We start from the raw sequence: 22,189 nt of genomic DNA, 5'->3' as shown, positions 1-22,189 counted from the left end.
ACCAGAGACTAACCTACCTAGAAGGGAACTAACATACCTAGAAGGAAAAAAATCCCAAACCAGCTCCCTCTAGCCTTCCACATGGGGGAAGGGTTAATATCCAATTCAGTTGCCTCTAGCCATCCTGTCCTACCTAAGGGTGGGAAAGAAAAAACTAAGAAGCACTGGTGAAGTTCACAGTCCAGGAGCACAGGCTCACGAAAAGACTAAGTCAGAGGGCCAGAGAATGCTTCCCCTTCCCCACACCCTACCATGACATTACTAAAGGCCTATTTACCACATTTCCTTTTATCAGTACATCTGGAGAGACTGAACAAGCATCAGAACTAGAGTCAGATATGTCACAAACGTTGGAATTATCAGAACAGACATTTTTTAAAACTATGATTAATATGCTTAAGGGCTTTACTGTTGAAGTAGACAACATTCAAGAACAGATGGATAATATAAGAACAGAGCCGGAAAGACTATAAAAGAAACTCTAGAGACAAAAAACACTGGAACAGAAACGAAGAATGTCTTTGATGTGGTTATTAGTAGACTGGACCTGGCGCAGGAAACAATCTGAGCTTGAGGATATGACAGCAGAAACTTCTAAAACTTAAGAGCAAAGAGGAAAAAGATTGGAAAAAATAGAACAGAATATCCAAGAGTCATGAGATAACTACAAAAGTTGTAATATACATCTTATGGGAACACCACAAGGAAAAGAGAGAAAGAAAACAGCAATATTTTAAACAATATGATTTGAGAATTTCCCCAAATGGTCACATACCACACCTCAGATCCAGGAAGCTCAGAGAACACCAAGCAGAATAAATGCCCCAAAACTACACTTAAGCATATTTAAATTTTTGAAAATCAAAGATTAAAAAAATTGTGAAAGAAACCAGAGGAGAAAATACCTTACCTATAGACAGGAAAAGATAAAAGCTTTATACAACTTCTCAGAAACCATGCAAGCAAAACCAGAGTGGAGTGAAATATATGAAAGTCAGGCACTTTCTTTCCTATATAACAGCAATGAACAAGTGTAATTTGAAACTAAAAACACATTACCATTTACGTTAGCACCCCCAAAAGCATAATAGTATAAATCTAACAAAATGTGTATATACAAGATCTATACAAGGAATACTACAAAACTCTGATCAAAGATATCAAAGAAGGACCAAATAAATGAAAAGATATTCCCTGTTCATGGACAGACTCAGTATTGTCAAGATGTCAAGTTCTTCCCAACTTGATCTATAGATTCGATGCAATTTCAATAAAAATCCCAGCAAGTTATTTTGTGGATAGTGACAAGCTGATTCTAAAGTTTATATGGAAAAATAAAAGCTCCAGAATGGCCAACATAATACTTAAGGAGATGAACCAACTAAGATAGAGGACTGACACCCTGACTTCAAGACTTACAGTAAAGCTACAGTAATCAAGAATGTGTGGTATTGGGGAAAGAACAAACAGGTCAATGGAACAGCATGCAGAGCCCAGAAACAGATCCACACAAATACAGTCAACCAATCTACTGACAAAAGGGCAAAGGCAGTACAGTGGAGCAAAAACAGTCTTTTCAACAAATGATACTAGAACAACTGAACATCCACATGCAAAAAAAAAAAAAGATTCTAGACACAGACCTTACACCCTCCACAAAAATGAACTAGAGACTGGTTCAAGATGGCAGAGTAGAAGGATGTGCTCTCACTCCCTCTTGTGAGAGCACCGGAATCACAACTAACTGCTGAACAATCATCGACAGGAGGACACTGGAACTCACCAAAAAAGATACCCCACATCCAAAGACAAAGGAGAAGCCACAATGAGAAGGTAGGAGGGGCACAATCACAATAAAATCAAATCCCGTAACTGCTGGGTGGGTGACTCACAAACTGGAGAACACTTATACCACAGAAGTCCACCCACTGGAGTGAAGGTTCTGAGTCCCACGTCAGGCTTCCCAACCTGGGGGTCCAGCAATGGAAGGAGGAATTCCTGGAGAATCAGACTTTGAAGCCTAGCGGGATTTGATTACAGGACTTCGACAAGACTGGGGGAAACAGAGACTCCACTCTTGGAGGGCACACACAAAGTAGTGTACGCATCGGGACCCAGGGGAAGGAGCAGTGACCCCATAGGAGACTGACCCAGACCTACGTGCTAGTGTTGGAGAGTCTCCTGCAGAGGCGGGGGGTGGCTGTGGCTCACCTTGGGGACAAGGACACTGGCAGCAGAAGTTCTGGGAAGTACTCCTTGGCGTGAGCCCTCCCAGAGTCTGCCACTAGCCCCACCAAAAAGTCAGGTAGGCTCCAGTGTTGGGTTGCCTCAGGCCAAACAACCAACAGAGAGGGAACCCAGCCCCACCCATCAGCAGACAAGCAGATTAAAGTTTTACTGAGCTCTGCCCACCAGAGCAACAGTCAGCTCTACCCACCACCAGTCCCTCCCATCAGGAAACTTGCTCAAGCCTCTTAGATAGCCTCATCCACCAGAGGGCAGAAGGCAGAAGCAAGAAGAACTACAATCCTGCAGCCTGTGGAACAAAAACCACATTCACAGAAAGACAGACAAGATGAAAAGGCAGAGGGCTATGTACCAGATGAAGGAACAAGATAAAACCCCAGAAAAACAACTAAATGAAGTGGAGATAGGCAACCTTCCAGAAAAAGAATTCAGAATAATGATAGTGAAGATGATCCAGGACCTCGGAATAAGAATGGAGGCAAAGATCGAGAAGATGCAAGAAATTTTTAACAAAGACCTAGAAGAATTAAAGAACAGAGATGAACAATACAATAACTGAAATGAAAACTACACTACAAGGAATCAATAGCAGAATAACTGAGGCAGAAGAACGGATAAGTGACCTGGAAGACAGAATGGTGGAATTCACTGCTGAGGAACAGAATAAAGAAAAAAGAATGAAAAGAAATGAAGACAGCCTAAGAGATCTCTGGGACAACATTAAATGCAACAACATTCACATTATAGGGGTCCCAGAGGAGAAGAGACAGAGAAAGGACCCGAGAAAATATTTGAAGAGATTACAGTTGAAAACTTCCCTAACATGAGAAAGGAAATAGCCACCCAAGTCCAGGAAGCACAGAGAGTCCCATACAGGATAAACCCAACGAGAAACACGCCGAGACACATAATAATCAAACTGGCAAAAATTAAAGACAAAGAAAAATTATTGAAAGCAGCACGGGAAAAATGACAAATAACATACAAGGGAACTCCCATAAGGTTAACAGCTGATTTCTCAGCAGAAACTCTACAAGCCATAAGGGAGTGGCATGATATACTTAAAGTGATGAAAGGGAAGAACCTACAACCAAGATTACTCTACCGGCAAGGATCTCATTTAGATTTGATGGAGAAATCAAAAGCTTTACAGACAAGCAAAAGCTAAGAGAATTCAGCACCACCAAACCAGCTCTACAGCAAATGTTAAAGGAACTTCTCTAAGTGGGAAACACAAGAGAAGAAAAGGACCTACAAAAACAAACCCAAGGGCTTCCCTGGTGGCGCAGTGGTTGAGAATCTGCCTGCCAATGTGGGGGACACAGGTTCAAGCCCTGGTCTGGGAAGATCCCACGTGCCGCGGAGCAACTAGGCCCGTGAGCCACAACTACTGAGCCTGCGCGTCTGGAGCCTGTGCTCCGCAACAAGAGAGGCCTCGACAGTGAGAGGCCCGCGCACCGCGATGAAGAGTGGCCCCCGCTTGCCGCAACTGAAGAAAGCCCTCGCACAGAAACGAAGACCCAACACAGCCAAAAATAAATAAATTAATTAATTAATTAAAAAAAAATGAAAACTTTAAAAAAAAAAAACAAAACCCAGAACAATTAAGAAAATGGTCATAGGAACATACATATAGATAATGACCTTAAATGTGAATGGATTAAATGCTCCAACCAAAAGACACAGGCTTGCTAAATGGATACAAAAACAAGACCCATATATATGCTGTCTACAAGAGACCCACTTCAGACCTAGGGACACCTACAGACTGAAAGTGAAGGGATGGAAAAAGATATTCCACGCAAATGGAAATCAGAAGAAAGCTGGAGTAGCAATACTCATATCAGATAAAATAGACTTTAAAATAAAGAATGTTACAAGAGACAAGGAAGGACACTACATAATGATCAAGGGACCAATCCAAGAGGAAGATATAACAATTATAAATATATATGCACCCAACATAGGAGCACCTCAATACATAAGGCAACTGCTAACAGCTATAAAAGAGGAAATCGACAGTAACACAATAATAGTGGGGGACTTTAACACCTCACTTACACCAATGGACAGATCATCCAAACAGAAAGTTAATAAGGAAACACAAGCTTTAAATGACACAAAAGACCAGACAGATTTAATTGATATTTATAGGACATTCCATCCAAAAACAGCAGATTACACTTTCTTCTCAAGTGTGCACAGAACATTCTCCAGGATAGATCACATCTTGGGTCACAAATCAAGTCTCAGTAAATTTAAGAAAATTGAAATCATATCAAGCATTTACAATAGCCAGGTCATGGAAGCAACCTAAGTGTCCATCAACAGATGAATGGATAAAGCAGATGTGGCACATATATACAATGGAATATTACTCAGCCATAAAAAGAAACAAAACTGAGTTATTTGTAGTGATGTAGTGGATGGACCTACAGTCTGTCATACAGAGTGAAGTAAGTCAGAAAGAGAAAACCAAATACTGTATGCTAACGCATATATATGGAATCTAAAAAAAAAAATGGTTCTGATGAACCTAGGGGCAGGACAGGAATAAAAACAGAGACGTAGAGAATGGACTTGAGGACACGGGGAGGGGGAAGGGTAAGCTGGGACGAAGTGAGACAGTAGCACTGACATATATACAGTACCAAATGTAAAACAGATAGCTAGTGGAAAGCAGCTCCATGGCACAGGGAGATCAGCTCGGTGCTTTGCGACCACCTAGAGCAGTGGGATAATAAGGAGGGTGGGAGGGAGATGCAAGAGGGAGGGGATATGGGGATATATGTATGCATATAGCTGATTCACTCTGTTATACAGCAGAAACTAACACAACACTGTAAAGCAATTATACTCCAATAAAGATGTTAAAAAAAAAAAAAAAAGATAACATAGGAGAAAACTCAGATGACCTTGGATATGGCAATGACTTTTAGATACACTGCCAAGAGGCATGATCCATAAAATAAACAACTGATAAGCTGGACTTCATTAAAATTTTCTGCTATGCAAAAGACAATATCAAGAGAATGAAAAGACAACCCACATACTGGAAGAAAATATTTGCAAAAGACACATCTGATAAAGAACTTGTAAAAAAAAATAAATTAATTAATTAATTAAAAAAAAATACAAAGCACTCAAATTAAATAATAAAAAAACATACACCACAATTTAAAAGGGGCAAAAGATCTGAACAAACACCTCAAAGAAAATATACAGATGGCAAATAAGCATATGAAAAGGTGTTTAACATCATACGTCTTTAGGGAATTGCAAATTAAAACAACAATGAGCTACCACTATACACCTGTTAGAATGGCCCAAATCCAAAACACTGACAATATCAAATGCTGGTGAAGATATGGAACTTTCATTCATTGCTGGTGGGAATGCAAAGTGGTATAGTCACTTTGGAACAGTTTGGCAGTTACTTAAAAACTAAACATACTTTTACCACATGATCCATAATCATATCCCTTGATATTTATCCAAAGGAAGTGAAAACTTATGCCTACACAAAAATCTGCACATGAATATTATTAGCAGCTTTATTCACAACTGCCAAAACTTGGTATCAACTAAAATCTCCTTCAGTAGGTGAATGGATAAATAAAGTGTGGTACATCCAGACAATGGAATATTATTCAGTGCTAAAAAGAAATGAGCCATCAATACATGAAAAGACATAGAGGGAACTTTAATGTGTATTACTAAGCAAAAGAAGCCAATCTGAAAGGCTATATTCCAACTATAGGACATTCTGGAAAAGACAAAACTAGAGACACTAAAAAGATTAGTTGTTGCCAGAGGTTAAGGGGGAGGGAGGCAGGACAGGCAGAGTACACAGATTTTTAGGGCAGTGAAACTATTCTGTATGATACTAGAATGGTGGAGATAGGTCATTATATATTTGCCCAAACCCACAGAATGTACAACACCAAGTGTGAACAAACCCCAATGTAAACTATGGCCTTTGGGTAATAAGGACATGTCAATATAGGTTCAACTGTAACAATGTACCCTGTGATACACGATGTCAATAGTGGAGGAGGCTGTGGGTGTATGGGGAACACAGCATGGGAATTCTCTGTACTTACTGCTCAATTTTGCTGTGAACCTAAAAGTTCCCTAAATTATATACTTTACTAATTTTACAAAAAAGTTAATAAAGGTGTTTTTATTATAATTAAATATACACATTAGTGGAAAACCACTAGAAAATTATGAACTAAAAATAATAGGGCTTATGGAAAAGTAAGAATATGAATAATCCACTCAAAACCTATCCAACTTTATAGCAGATCACTAATGAAGACAGTAACCAGGGAGTAAGTTGAACATTCTGGGCAGGCAGCCACGGTTGATATTAAATACAGCCAAAATGCTGGTGTCGCTTTGATCAGAGCAGGTCTGGTGGGTGTTGAGATGATGAAGGTAGAACTCTGTAATAGAGGGACAGCCATCCAGATGGGCAGGAGGCAATATAACCTGCCATGAATTGAAAACCACTAGCAGAGGAAGTGCATCTCTCAAGGAAGGACAGGCACTCATAATTTTCTTTAAATGAAGCTTGAAGAGGCTTCTGCTGCCAATGCAGTAGGTGAGCCTAGGTCTTTTTTACAGCCTGCCAAAAACTAATTTTACCCCCATTATTCTAACTCCCCTTGCCTAGAAAACAAAACAAAACAAAGCCACAGATGAACCAGTGAGACTTGAAAACTATGCTGACATCGTTCTCCTATTTATCATTTGTGTATGAGCACATTTGCACTACAGAAATGTGTTTTGCAGCAAGACGAGCTGTAGTTGAACCTCTAGATGAAATTAAGCAGACAGAGAAGACTGAAGCCAAAGAGCTTTAATTTCTACATTTAATAAGATGTTTTCAGCCTTTATACCTACTTTCTCTAGTTGACGTCAAACAACCACTCATTCTGGAGAAAGCCTTTCTTCCCTTCATTTCTATGACAATACCCCACACCACCTCCCATTCTCCTTCACAAGTTGTGCTCTTCTACTACCCTGTAGAACACTACTGTTCCTGTCTTTACTTCTGAATCCCATTTTCTTCACTCCCTGCAACACCAGATCATGCCCAAGGATCCAACAACTACCCAGGTAGACGGACAACTCCTAAATCTCTAATCTCTCCCTCAGACCTCTACCCAGGAATCCAACCTCATTCTTCATCTCAGTCCCAAATTTATAATACATAAGCTGAACTCATCATTTTTCTCTTCTAAACCTATTCCTAATGGAGTAGTCTCTATCCTGGTCATTGACAGTGTAAACCAATCAACTTCACCCATCTGAAACTAGGCAATTATCTCTCTCACCACATTAATGTCACTACATCTAGCCCATGCTTGGTCACACAGATGTTTAATAAGTAATCTTCCTTTCATCCTGACCAACATTGTTTTAAAATTCAGGTATTCACTTAACTTTTAGATTATTGAGATAGCCTCCAGACTGTTTCCCTGTCTCCAATACTATCCATCTTAAATCCAGTCTCTATTATGCCATTGGAATAACCAAACTAAGATATCTGGGTGAGTGAAAGAGGGTGCTATTAATAATTATGCTAATTCAACAGACATTGACTGGAATTGTCCCTAAATTGGAGACAAATGGAGCCCTTACTTCTCAAGCCTTTGATACAACTCGACCCCTGCTTACCTCTTCAACCACATCTCTTACCACTACTCTTCTCTCATTATATACTTCATCCTTACAGAATAATTTGTAGTTTCCAAATGATTACTTCCTTTCTTGCCTTTAAGCCTGTCTGCATGCAGTATACTATGCCTCAAACACTATTCTGCTACCTCCTTCTTCTGGCTATTTTCTTTTAATCCATCAGGTTCTTGGACTAGATATCCCTTCCTATGGGAAGCTTGACCTGACCTTTGGAAGACTGGTTTATATGTTCTTAGTACGGGTTCCCATAGCTCTTCAAATATATACCTCTTGGGCACATCCAACATACGGCAATTGTCTGATGTTTATCTGTGTTCCTCATTAGATTGTACACACACTGAGGGAAAGACCAACTTCATTCACGTATTACTAGAGCCTAAATGGTGCCTTATCCATAGTAAACATAATTTTTGAAGAAATGGATATACATGGTTTTTGATATAGTCTCCCTTTGTGAACTTCAAGTTCCACGAAGACAGAAACTGTTCTTCACTTCTGTGGGCCCAGTATTTAACACATTAGGTGTTTATGTTCTGTTCAATAAGTTCCTTTGCAAAGGTGGGACTCATTTATAAAATGTTCATTAGAACCAAAGGACTTGGTAGTAGAAAAAAATAGCTGAAGGAAAAAGGAATAGAAAAAAAATGATATAAATGGGAAGAAAAAAGGAATGATGCATCAATAAAGCTTAAAAAGAATAACCATTATTTAATAGGTCTTTCAAAAGAAGAATTCTCTTTCTTCTTCAGTTTTTAACAAAAGGAAAAAGGGTCTTTCACATTTGGGGTTTTTCCATGCAAGCCTGTTAACCACAGGTTAAAATTTTGGTTTAAGGCATTATAAGTACAAATTACTCCTTGGTTCTACCAATTCTACTACTGAAACAACCTAGGAAGTTTGGATTTTAGGATAAAGACCTGGTTCTCATTTTCTGCCTATGAGACTTAGCAATGTCTAGTTCATTTTGATTGTAAGGTTATTCAAAGTTTTTAATAGGCAAATAGAAGTTACTTCTCAATAATGTTTTTCATCTATAAATTAATTAAAAAGTCATTTTATTTCAAAAATATGCTTTTTAAACCTAGAATATACAGAATAGTAAAAGTATAATTCCCTTTTTAAAAAAAATTATTTATTTTATTTATTTATTTTTGGCTGAGTTGGGTCCTTATTGCTGCGTGTGGGCTTCCTCTAGTTGCAGTGAGCGGGGACTACTCTTCACTGCGGTGCATGGGCTTCTCATTGCGGTGGCTTCTCCCATTGCAGAGCACAGGCTCTAGGTGCACAGACTTCAGTAGCTGTGGCTCGCGGGCTCTGGAGCACAGGCTCAGCAGTTGTGGCACATGGGCTTAGCTGCTCCGCGGCATGTGGGATCTTCCCAGACCAGGGCTTGAACCCGTGTCCCCTGCATTGGCAGGTGGATTCTCAACCACTGCACCACCAGGGAAACCCCCCACTTTTTAAATATACTAGGGAATTAAGATGAACAAGTATGGACCCAAAAAATGTGCACATACAAAATGTTGTGCACAAAAAATAATGTTCATAAATCCAAGGAAAAAATTCCTTTGTTGCTCTTCACAGAAATAGAACAACCCTAAAAAGACCCTGGACAGCCAAAGCAATACTGAGAAAAAAGAACAAAACCAGAGGCATTACACTTCTAGATTCCAAACTACACTACAAAGCCATAGTAATAAAAACAGTTTGGTACTGGCACAAAAATAAACACATTGACCAATGAAACACAACAGAGAGCCCAGAATTAAACACCAGAATACAAGGTCAACTAATATTCAACAAGGAGCCAAGAATACTCAATGGGTATGGTGCTGGGAAAACTGGAGAAACACATGCAGAACAATGAAACTGGACCCCTATCTCATATCACTCACAAAAATTAACTCAAAATGGACCAAAGACTTAAACATAAGACCCGATACCATAAAACTGCTAGAAGAAAATATAGGGAAGAAGCTCATCAATATTTGTCTTGGCAATGATTTTGACATGATGCCAAAAGGACAAACAACAAAAGCAAAACTCAACAAATGAGACTAATCAAACTCAAAAGCTTCTGTACAGCAAAAGAAATAGTTAACAGAATGAAAAGACAACCTATAGAATGGGAGAACATTTTGCAAACCCTGTATCATATAAGGGGTTAATATCCAAAATATATAAAAAACTCATTCAACTCAAAAAACAATCTATTAAAAAACAGGCAGAAGAACTAAATAGACGTTTTTCCAAAGAGGACATCAAAATGGCCAACAGACACATGAAAAAATGCTCAACATCATTAATCATTAGGGAAATGCAAATCAAAACCAAAATGAGATCTTACCTCCCACCTATTAGAATGGCTATCACAAAGAAGACAAAAGACAACAAGTGCTGGTGAGGATGTGGTGGAAAGGGAACCCTTAAACTTGGTTGGTGGGAATGTAAATTGGCGTGGCCACTACAGAAAACAATATGAAGGCTCCTCAAAAAAATAAAAGACAAATCTACCATGTGATCCAGCAATTCCATCTCTGAGCATATACCCAAAGGAAATGAAAACAGGATTTCTACAAGATACACGCGCCCCTCATGGTTATCGCAGCATTATTCACAACAGCCAAGGTATGGAAACAGCCCAATGCCCATCAACAGATGAATCGACAAAAGATGTAACACACAATGGAATATTACTCAGCCATGAGAAAGGAGGATATCTTCCATTTGAGACAACATGGATAGACCTTGAGCACATTATGCTAAGTGAGATAAATCAGAGAAAGGCAAGTATTGTATGATACCATTTATATGTGGAATCTAAAAAAGTTAAACCTGTAAAAAACATAAGAGTACCTCCTTACCAGGGATGGGCGGGGGGGAGCTCCCACAGGGGATAAGAGTGATGGTGTTTAAGGGTAAAACTTTAACAAGTAGTAAATATGCCATAAAAACCTAATGCACAGTGTAATGAATACAGACAATTATATCGTACTATATATAGTTATGTAATGTAATACCACAATAGCAATCATATTACATACAAATGTATCAAAGTAACATGCCACACACCTTAAACTTACACCATATTACATGTCAAATCTGTTCAATGAAAAAGTGAAGAAAAATAGAAACACTATTCACATGCCAAAAAAATTCCTTCACTAAAGAAAATTTTATTATCTTATTAGTTGTTTCTCCTAAACTTTTGCTGTTTTATCCACTCTCTGTATCAATCTCCTGGAAAAAAGTTTATCTTATATATTTATCATATCCATTTAGTACTTAGGGTTTTCCTTGTATTTCCTTTTATTAATTGCACTTATCTTTTAAAATGAATTTCTCAACAATATTTTAATTCCCCACATAATTTAATATTCTTCTAATATTTTTAGCAGTCCATTTTCCTTACCTTTCCAGATATTTCTATCTGTCCTTTCAGACTGACTTAGAGAGCCCTCTTCTGGCCTGATGCTGTGTCAAAAAACATTTTCTTCAGCTTGCAGATAATGTAAGTTTTAAATGCTTTTGGTAATATAATAATAATTGTATAATTCAAGTAAAACCTTTATTCAGAATAATAAAGTTATAAGGAGAAACTGCATGGTTCTATTAAAATACCCTTATCAAAGCAACTTATACTACTTAAGTAGTATAGAAATACCACTTTCGAATAACTGTACACTATTAATCTCAGTATGACAGAGCCTTGTTATCATGTGATGGAACTTGAAGATGAAACCACATAATAACAAGGTATTTGATACATTAGTAACAGAAGTATGATAAACAAGCTGGAATCTCTGTTAAGTGCCTCTGCCTCAAATAAGTCTGATAGCTATTTGGTCTTTAATATGTCCCGATTTTAATATAACAATGCCTTTAATAAAACTACAAGTTTGTAAATATAATGGGGGAAAAAATTCCACTTAAGTTGATTTTTTTAAATTCTAGGAATAAAGATATTAATGAAAGTGACCAAACAGAAGTACATACCACCATTAAGTAATCTGCCAATGGTTTTTCTTCTTTTTGTAAATAAACAAGCCAATTATAAAGTTTACATAGAAATATATAAAAACAAATATTAAGGACAATTCTTAAAAACAGTAATAATTTGAGAAAGTAGTCCTTCTGGCCATATAAATTTTGTTATGAGGCGTCATAGACCCTATGTCTGTGTTCCCATTAGACTGTACTCTCAAGGACAAAACCAATCTCGTTCACATTTCTATTCCTAGTACCTAGACAATGCCTAATCTATAGGAATCATAATAAATTTTAAAGGATTGGGTAAATGTGTTTACCTATATGGTCTCTCCCTTTATAGTTTGAGATTCATGAAGGCAGGAACTATTTTTCACTTTTGTGACCTCAGAATTTAGCACAGTGGATGTTTAATAATTGTTTGTTAAATGGGTTCATTTCCAAAATGGTTTATTTATAAAATACTCATCAGAATTAGAGAGACTTCATGGTAGAAAACAATAGATAAAGGAAAAAAATGAGAAAATGATATAAATAGAATGAAAATATTACAACAATTCAGAAAATGCATTTTCAAATCAAATTATATGTAAAAGAAATTAACTTTTTTCCATTAAAGGGTTCATAAAATCCATAAGCAAAAAAACCAATACAGAAAAAATAAGCAAAAAATACGAAAAAACAATTCACAGAAAAAGAAACATGAATGGGTCTTAAATATAAAAAAGAAGTTCAACATCAGTCTTAGGAGAAATACATATTAAATCCATATGGAGAAAACAAGAAAAAGATCTCAAATCAACAATGTAACTTTACAACATAAGGAACTGGAAAAAGAACTAAATCCAAAGCTATCAGAAGGAAGAAAATAAAGATTAGAGCAGAGATAAATGAAATAAAGAATAGAAAAATAATAGAGAAAATAAATGAAACCAACAGTTGGTTCTTTGAAAAGAACAAAATTAACAAACCTTTTGCTAGATGGCCTAAGAAAAAAAGAAGACTCAAATTACTAAAATTAGAAATTTAAATGGAGACAATATCGATTCTATCAAAAAAAGGATTATAAAAGAGTAGTATAAAGAATTAACTGTTCAACAAATTGGAAAAACTAGATGAAATGGCGGATTCCTAGAAGCAAAACCTACTAACACTAAATCATGAAGAGGTAGAAAATCTGAGTAGACCTACAACTAGTAAGGAGATTGAATCAGTAATCAAAAATCTCCAAACAAAGAAAAGCCCTAGCCCTGAACCTGATGGCTTCACTGGCAAATTCTACCAAACATTTAAAGAAGAACTAATATCTATCTTTCTCAAACTTTTCTAAAAACTGGAAGAGGATGGAACACTTGCTAACCCATTCTGAGGTCAGCATTATTCTGATACCAAAGCCAGATGAAGACACTACACGAAAACTACAGACCAACGACCCTTTTGAACACTGATATAAAAATCCTCAACAAAATATTAGCAAACTGAATTTAGCAGTATATAAAAAGGATTATACTCCATGACTAAGTGGGATTTACTCCTGGAATGTAAGGATGGTTTAACATTCAAAAATCAATCAATGCTATTATACAGCACAAAAAGAGCATGAAAGAAAAAAGAAAAACAATCATCTCAACTGAGGCTGAAAAGAGCATGTAGCAAAATGTGACACCCTTTTATGATAAAAACACACAAAAAGCTAGGAAAAGAAGAAAACTACTCAACATAATAAAAGCTATATAGAAAAAACCCACAGCAAACATCATACTCAATGGTGAAAGACTGAGAGCATCTCCTCTAAGATCAGGAAAAAGGATTCCCACTTACAACACTTCTATTGAACAGAGTACTGGAAGTTCTAGCTAGAACAATTAGGCAAGAAAAAGAAATTAAAGGCATCCAAATTGAAAAGGAAGATGTAAAATTATCACTGTTCACAGATGATATGATCATACACATTCTTTAGCAATAAAGAATGGATTCAGGGACTTCCCTCGTGGCGCAGTGGGTAAGACCCCATGCTCCCAATGCAGGCACCCCGGGTTTGATCCCTGGTCAGGGAACTAGATCCCACGTGCATGCTGCAACTAAGAGTTTACATGTCACAACTAAGGAGCCCGCCTGCCATGTATCTCCACCCTCCTGGGTTTGAGCTGGAGAAATTAAAAAAAAAAAAAAAAAAAAAGAATGGATTCAGCAAAGTATCAGAATACAAAGTTAATACAGAAAATTTAATTGCATCTCTACACACACTAATAATAAATGATCTGAAAAGGAAATTGTGAAAACAATTCTATCTACAATAGTATCAAGAAGAATAAAATACTTAAGATGTAACTTAACCGAAGAAGTAAAAGAATTGTACAATGAAAACTAAAAAACACTGCTGAAAGAAACTGAAGATGACACAAATAAATGGAAATATATCCCATGCTCATGGACTGAAAAACTTAATATTGTTAAGATGTCAATATTACTCAAAGTGATCTACAGATTCAAATGTAATCCCTATCAAAATCCCAATAACATTTTTTTTGCATAAATAGAAAAACCCACCCTAAAATTCATATAGAATCTCAAGGGACTACAAATAACCAAAACAATCTTGAAAAAGGGGGACAGAGGAGGACTTACACTCTGTGATTTCAAAACTTTCTGCAAAGCTACAGTAATCAAAACAGTGTGGTACTGGTACAAAGAGAGACATATATAGACTGATGGAATAGAATAGAGAACCCAGAAATAAACCCTCACATATATGGTCAAATGACTTTTGACAAGACAATTCAATGGGGAAAAGATTGTCTTTTCAACAAATGATGCTGGGAAAACTGGATATCCACATGCAAAAAGAATGAAGTTGGACCCTTACCTAACACCATATACAAGAATTAACTTGTAAGGGATCTAAGACCTAAATGTAAGACCTAAAACTATAAAACTCGTAGAAGAAAACATGTGGCAAAAGCTTCATGACACTGGATTTGGTAATGATTTCTTGGTTTACGACACCAAAGACACAGGCAATAAAAGAAAAGTAGACAAATCAGACTTCGTGAAAATTTAAAAATCTTGTGCATGAAAAGACACAAAGGACTATCAACAGAATAAGAAGGCAACCCACAGAATGAGAAAAAATATTTGCAAATCATATATCTGACAAAGGATTAATATCCAGAATATATAGAGAATCTCTAAAACTCAATAAAGAAAAAAACAAAAAGTCCAATTTAAAAATGGGCAAAGGACTTGAATAGACCTTTCCCCAAAGAAGATACAGAAGTAGCCAATAAGCACATGAAGATGCTCAACATCGTTAATCATTAGGAAAATGCAAATCAAAATTACAATGAGATATCATCAGGATGGTTACTATCAAAAACCAGAAAATAACAAGTGTTGGTGACAATGTGGAGAAACTAGAACACTTGTACACTCTTGGTGGGAATGCAAAATGGTACCTCCACTGTGGTAAAACGGTGTGGCAGTTCCTCAAAAAATTAAACAGAATTACCATATGATCCAGCAATTCCATTTCTGGGTATATACTCAAAAGAAATGAAAGCAGGGTCTCAAAGAGATATTTGTACACCCATGTTCAAATAAATAATATAAAAAATGTTCATAGCAGCATTATTCACTATAGCTAAAATGTGGATTCAGCCCAAGTGTCCATTGAAAGATGAGGGGAAAAGCAAAATGTGGTATAAATAAAATGGGATATTATTCAGCCTTAAAAAGGAAGGAAATTCTGACACATGCTACAACACGGATGAACCTTGAGGATATTATGCGAAGTGAAATATGCTAGTCACAAAAAAGACAAATACTGTATAATTCCACTTAACATGAGATACCTGGAGTAATAAAAATTATAGAGACATGAAGTAGAATGGTAGTTGCCAGGGGTCAGGGAGTGAAATGGTGAGTTATTGTTTAATGAGTACAGCGTTTCACTTTTATAAGATTATGTATAATAGTCCCAAACTAGAAACAACCCAAATTTTGACAAGTAGAGACAGGTTGAATAAATTATGCTGTCTCCATAAAATGGGAAATCAAGCAGCTGTAAAAGCAAAGGAAAGGGATGCTGCCTATGTAATGATATGAAAATAATCACTGTATTTTATATAATTTTATATAATATTAAGGGAAAGAAGCAAGGTGTTGAATACTGTATTTATTTTGATACTTTTTGTGAAGGTAGGAGGATAAAATACATTTATATGTGTTTGTTGTGATATAAGTCAACTCTGGAAGGCTACACTAGAAACTGTTAATAGTAGCTCCCGTTTGTGTGGGGAAAGGGTGTGAACTGGACAGATGGAAAACAGCACTTGGACATCTTTCACTACACATATAAATACGAACCATGTGAACAGATTATTAATTCCAAAAAATGTCCTAATCTTACAAGCTTAGTATATAATTTACATGTTTTACTAATAAATCGACTACAAAATCCTTTATAATCTTACCTGCAAACTAGCCACATAAGAATCCTCACAATTTACGTAATGTCCTAACATGGCATGTTGTGCTCGTAATTCATTATCCCTTATTCTTTCATGCAGGTGGGTAATTTGTTGCTTCTGCCTGCAAAACATAAGTTGAGGTACCACATTACAAAAAATATACTTTTCTAAGTGATAATTAAAAGCAGAACTTTCAGTATTCTAATTTGGCATAAGAGTTAAAAGTATGATCAATCTTAAAATTCATAATAGGAAATCTTTTTAAACCACAGTACCATGAGATATGTTAAATACAGAAAAAGTTTATACTGTAGAGTACTTCTGACACTTTAAAGAACATAATCTTTTGTAGAATACTCTTCTTAGATTCTAACAAAGTCATGCTTTGCTCTCTTTCTTCTTGTTGCCTAACATAAAAACTGTTTCAATCTCAGTCTGGAATGTCTTTACCTTAATATTATTATTTCCATTCGTCCAAATTCTGTTCAACACTTAATACCAATTGAAGCTTCTGAAAATTTCATTGTCGGGGTGAGAGGTATTTTTATAAATATCATCTAGCTCAACTGCTGTACTATGCCTGCATCTTATCTACAACATCCAGGTTGCATGGTCTACACATAAACATCACCAACGATGGAGAACTCACATGGTGGCAGATTTGCATCTCTGGATAGCTCTGAAATTTCATTTTAATATAACCTCATGCTGGAACCAGACACACTGAAGTTCAAGTATTTCCTCAGTGGATCATAGCTTATTTTAATCAAATTATTTAACTTTTGTGAATATGTATCCTTAAACATTTGAAAACCATCATGTGCCAGGCAACATGCTAAGACCTTTATATGTATTATCATTAATCTTCAAAAATTTAATAACAAGTCTCATACTAAGGTTATGAGAGACAGAGTGAGAGCAAGAGAGAGCAAGAGCACGTGCTTTCAAGGAATAATAAGGATACATGTGGGTAAAACAAATAGCTTGATGTTTTCCAAAGTTACTTACAAAATAACTTTTGGAGCAAGTTCAGACTGCATCAAAGAGCTTATTCTATTCAGAGCTGTTTTTATTTGTTTTTCAGATATGTTATCCTTTAAGAACATCCACACAAAACATCAAACAGGAAACAGATAAGTTAGGAGAGATTAGTCACATGGTACTTTTCAAATAATGTAAAACTTTACAAAGAAAACTAAACTTCCTCTTCCAGCCAAGATGGAGTAACAGGAACCAGTTTTGCCCTTCCCCTTGACATAATTACAAAATGGAACAAAATACAGGCAAGAAAGACTCTCAAGACACTGGACAACAGGCAATTAGTCACCGTGACGTCTGGGAGGTGGACAACAAATTATGTGAGTCCTAAGATTGCCAGAGATTACCATTTTAAGCCTAAGCCTCTGAACAGGGAAAGTGACCTCTCTGAGTTGAAAAAACAAAGCTGGTAATCTGGAGAAACCAAGGCAGCTAGAGTTCACAGTGCAGAGCCACCCTTGAGTATTCAGTTGAGTGTTAACTAACGAATGCGTGAAGAAACTACTTTAAGTGGGGAGGGGGGGTTGTGGGGTGGGGGCGGGGGATATGTTAGCCAAAAAGATTAGAAGAAACAGTGCCTGAGGCTCACATGGGGCCCGGAATTGTGCCTGTTCCCAAATGCCAGAGTGGAAAACTTCATAATTTACAGGGTATCAGTTAGCAGCAATTTCCAACTGAGGGCAATTTGGGGCTCAGAACAAAGCGCAAGAATACAAAAATAACAGCTTCCCTGGTGGCGCTGTGGTTAAGAATCCACCTGCCAATGCAGGGGACACGGGTTCAAGCCCTGGTCCGGGAAGATCCCACATGCCGCGGAGCAACTAAGCCCGTGCGCCACAACTATGGAGCCTGCGCTCTAGAGCCCACACGCCACAACCACCGAGCCCGAGTGCCACAACTACTGAAGCCCGCACACCTAGAGCCCATGCTCCACAACAAGAGAAGCCACCACAATGAGAAGCCCGTGCACCGCAACAAAGAGTAGCCCCTGCTCACTGCAACTAGAGAAAGCCCGCGCACAGCAACAAGACCCAATGCAGCCAAAAATAAAAATAAACAAAATAAATAAATTAAAAAAAAAAAGAATACAAAAATATGTAACATCCACAACAAGTTAAAATTCATAATGCCTGGCACCTCAAAGAAGCAGGAAAATATGACCCACAATAAGGTGAACAGCCAATCAACTGAAAGTGAGCTAGAACTGACACAAATGACAGAATTAATAGTGAAGGACACTAAATCAATTATTGTAACTATTTTCATATGTTCAAGAAACTAGAAGAAAGACATAATATGTTAAGCAGAGACATGGAAGACATGAATATTATCCTGAATGGGATTAGGGCAGATTAGAATTTGCAGAAGAAAAGATTAGGGAATTTGAAGACATATCAATAGAAATTATCCAAAAAGAAACAGAAAAAAAAGACAAATAAATGAAACAAAACAAAAACTCAGAGAATCAATGAGTTGTGGATTTCTTTAAAAGGCCAAATATATGTGTAATTAGAATCCCTATAGGGGAGGTGAGGGGAGGAGGAATGAGTAAGAAAAAGTATTTGTAGAAAACTGGCCAAATTTTTTCCAAATCTGCTGAGAATGACACACCCACAGATCCAAGAAGACCAAAGAACCAAAGACCGAAGAACCCAAAGCACAAAAAGAAAACTAAACCAAGGAACATCCTAATCAAATGACTTAAAATCAGTGATAAAGAGAAAATCCTAAGAGTAGTCAGAGGAAGAACGGTAAATGCGTTTAGAGAGTATAGCCTGAAAATACTCCCAAAGTACATTAAAAGGATGCTTTTACATTTAAAGGCAGACCTTGGAGATATTGCACGTTAGGTTCCAGACCGCGGCAATAAACTGAATATTGCAAGAAAGCCAGTCACACGAATTTTTTGGTTTCCCAGTGCATATAAAAGTTATATTTACATTATACTGTAATCTATTGCGTAATAGTATGTCTAAAAAAAAATGTCCATACCTTAATTTAAAAATATTTTATTACTAAAAAATGCTATCATTTGAGCCTTCAGCAATGTATATGTCTCTCATTTAATTACATGTGGAAGTAAAATCACATTATAATTTTGCTAGGTAAACTTTTAAAATCAGTGGTGGATTCTTTGGTATAGTGTGGATTTTTTTTTAATGGAATTAATATTAAATGTCCTTCTAACTCATCTGCTTTAGAAGCCAGGACTTACCATATTTCTAAAGCAAGGCCTAAGTGTACATATCATGGTTATTAAAAGTTATTAAAATTCCAACTTCACAGATATGATCAATTAACATATGAGAGTTTGCTCATGGCAATTTGCAGAACATCTTTTACTTTGAGATGGACCCCATAATGCAAGAGTCATATTTATTCTCCATCACAAGTGTTTAAGTAAGATTTGGTTATTTTTATCAGCTTATCTGAGTATTTAAATACAGTTTCAATAGTTTGTTTCTATCTATTTTGGTTGTTTACACCTAGGTATATAGCTTTATAAAATCAATTTCTAAATCTATTTTGTTTCAAGGCCAACTGCTACACTGTGTGAAATTTGATTCTGACACTGAACACCTTAAGTTAGCATCAGACTTCACAGCTTTAAGGGTATGATCCCCAACAAGAAAGCCTCACTTCAGATGCCAGACTCAAGTGGGATCCCCAGGCCATCCACACTTCTAACCAAATGGCTACAAATCTGGGGAGTTCCCAGAGTTTTTATTATTGAATTTCATTGTGTGGGCAAGACTGATTAAATCACTGAACTCAATCTCCAGCCTCCTCCTCTCCCTGGAGGTTGGACTGGCTCAAAAGTCCCAACCCTCTGATCACAGGGTTGGTCTCTATGGTAAATAGCCCCCATCCTGAAGCTGCTATGCAGGGCCCAAGAATCACCTCATTAGCATAAATGCAGGTGTGTTCCACCGCTCATGAATAAAAAAGACATTCTAAAGATTTACAGTCTCCTTTCCAAGAACCAGAAACAATGGCTAGTCAGATTCTCTATTATTGGACAAGATCTTAAGAAGATTTGTAGATGCTATATTGTAAATTGCCAAGTAATGACAAAATGAGAATTCTCCTCTATACTGCCAGTATCATTTACTAATAGCATTAACTCAGCTGTCACCACAGAGGGTATAGGGTTTTCTCTCTGAATCAGGCTCCAGTGCACTGACTTACCCCTATATTTTATCTGTTCAATTCAGCGGCACAAGCTATGCAATTTCTAAGTGTAAACCATCCTAAGAACTACTAGTATCAGCAACAGCATAGGTTAACCCACAACCTTAACCTCTTTTTCATTAAAATGAGGCTATTTCCTCTGCATGAATATTTAGTGAGTACCTACTGTGAGTAATAAAATGTACATGAAACTGTCTCTTCTGTGAAGAGATCAAAGTCGACTGAGGAAAGACAAGCACGTAAACATAACTATTACATATACAAAACATGTATAATGTGGCTCCTATTTGCTGATGGCCACTATGCATCAGACAGTATTAGCGCTTTTTACATACATTTATTCATTTAATCCTCATGCTGTACAACTAGGTGGGAGAGGAGAGTTGCCTAGAAGAGTGATCTTCAAAAACCTCATTTTTTGCTTAAGTGGTGAAACTCCTTGTACCCAGGCAGATGAGAAAATCAATATGCAAAAGATCAAGTACCCTATTCAGAATTACCTAAATGGTTAGTGTCAAATATAAAGCATTAGAAACCAGGTTTCCTCCTTTTTTTTCTGAGTTGTTTTTGAAATTAACCTATTTGCTTTTTCTCACAAGATGGGGAACACTTAAGAACAGTTTCTTTTTTTTTTTAATTAAAAAAAAATTTTTACTTTATATTGGAGTATAGTTGATTAACAATATTATGTTAGTTTCAGGTGTACAGCAAAGCGATTCAGTTATACATATACATGTATCTATTCATTTTCAAATTCTTTTTCCATTTAGGTTATTACAGAATACTGAGCAGAGTTCCCTGTGCTATACAGTAGGTCCTTGTTGGTTATCTATTTTAAATACAGCAGTGTGTACATGTCAATCCCAAACTGCCAATCTATCCCTCCCCCCCAACCCTTCCCCACTGGTAACCATAAGAAGAACAGTTTCTATAGCAGTTATTTTTCCTTAACATTTGATCTGTTTTGACCTAATTATCCAAAATCTACGAAAGCTATATGCATTGTAAAAAAAAAAAAACCACATTTTTCTCATGTAATCATGAATAACTTGATATTTGCAGGAATAATATCCAGAATACAATTTTTAGTTAAGTGACTTAAAAGGTATCATCACCCACACTGTATTCCAAAGTAGAAAAGTTCAGCATCTTTACTCTCAGTTCCATCCAGGAAGAAACTAAATCCTGTCAATTCTGTCTCTGAAATAGTCTCTGCATGTGTTATCACCATTTTAAAGGCCATTAGTCTAATCTGGTTCCTGGAAAAAAGATATACTATAATTTTGTTCTAATTTTCATCACTATATGTGTTATAAAGATCTTTATATATGAACATTTTTACTTTTAAATTCTGGTCATGTTGCTTTAGAAACAGGAGTTGCTACTTTTTCTTCCTCTGTTTTATATAATATCAAATGCATTAATCATCAAAAACTTTATAATAAGCATGTAAAATATCAAAGATTATTTAAGACACTGGGTGTGGTAGATTGTTTACAAAAACATCCACAAGTATTCCCTTCCCTGTATTACTTATCCTCCTTTATGAT

At 36.5% G+C, this 22,189-nt stretch overlaps 1 protein-coding gene across 2 annotated transcripts in view; it reads right to left on the bottom strand.

Annotated features, from left to right (window-relative positions):
* CEP85L (centrosomal protein 85 like) overlaps positions 1–22,189 on the bottom strand; it is a 153,590-nt gene that overhangs the window by 40,649 nt on the left and 90,752 nt on the right. For both annotated transcript variants that reach the window (XM_061207074.1, XM_061207073.1), the window contains exon 5: positions 16,413–16,530. In XM_061207074.1, the coding sequence (XP_061063057.1) occupies positions 16,413–16,530 (118 nt within the window). The remainder of the gene's footprint in view (positions 1–16,412; positions 16,531–22,189) is intronic.

The sequence above is a fragment of the Eubalaena glacialis genome, chromosome 12 (assembly GCF_028564815.1).
Source record: "Eubalaena glacialis isolate mEubGla1 chromosome 12, mEubGla1.1.hap2.+ XY, whole genome shotgun sequence".
In the NCBI taxonomy this organism is placed as follows: Eukaryota; Metazoa; Chordata; class Mammalia; order Artiodactyla; family Balaenidae; genus Eubalaena; species Eubalaena glacialis.
The sequence above is the reverse complement of the archived record's forward strand: the minus strand, read 5'-3'. Positions and strand labels throughout refer to the sequence as shown.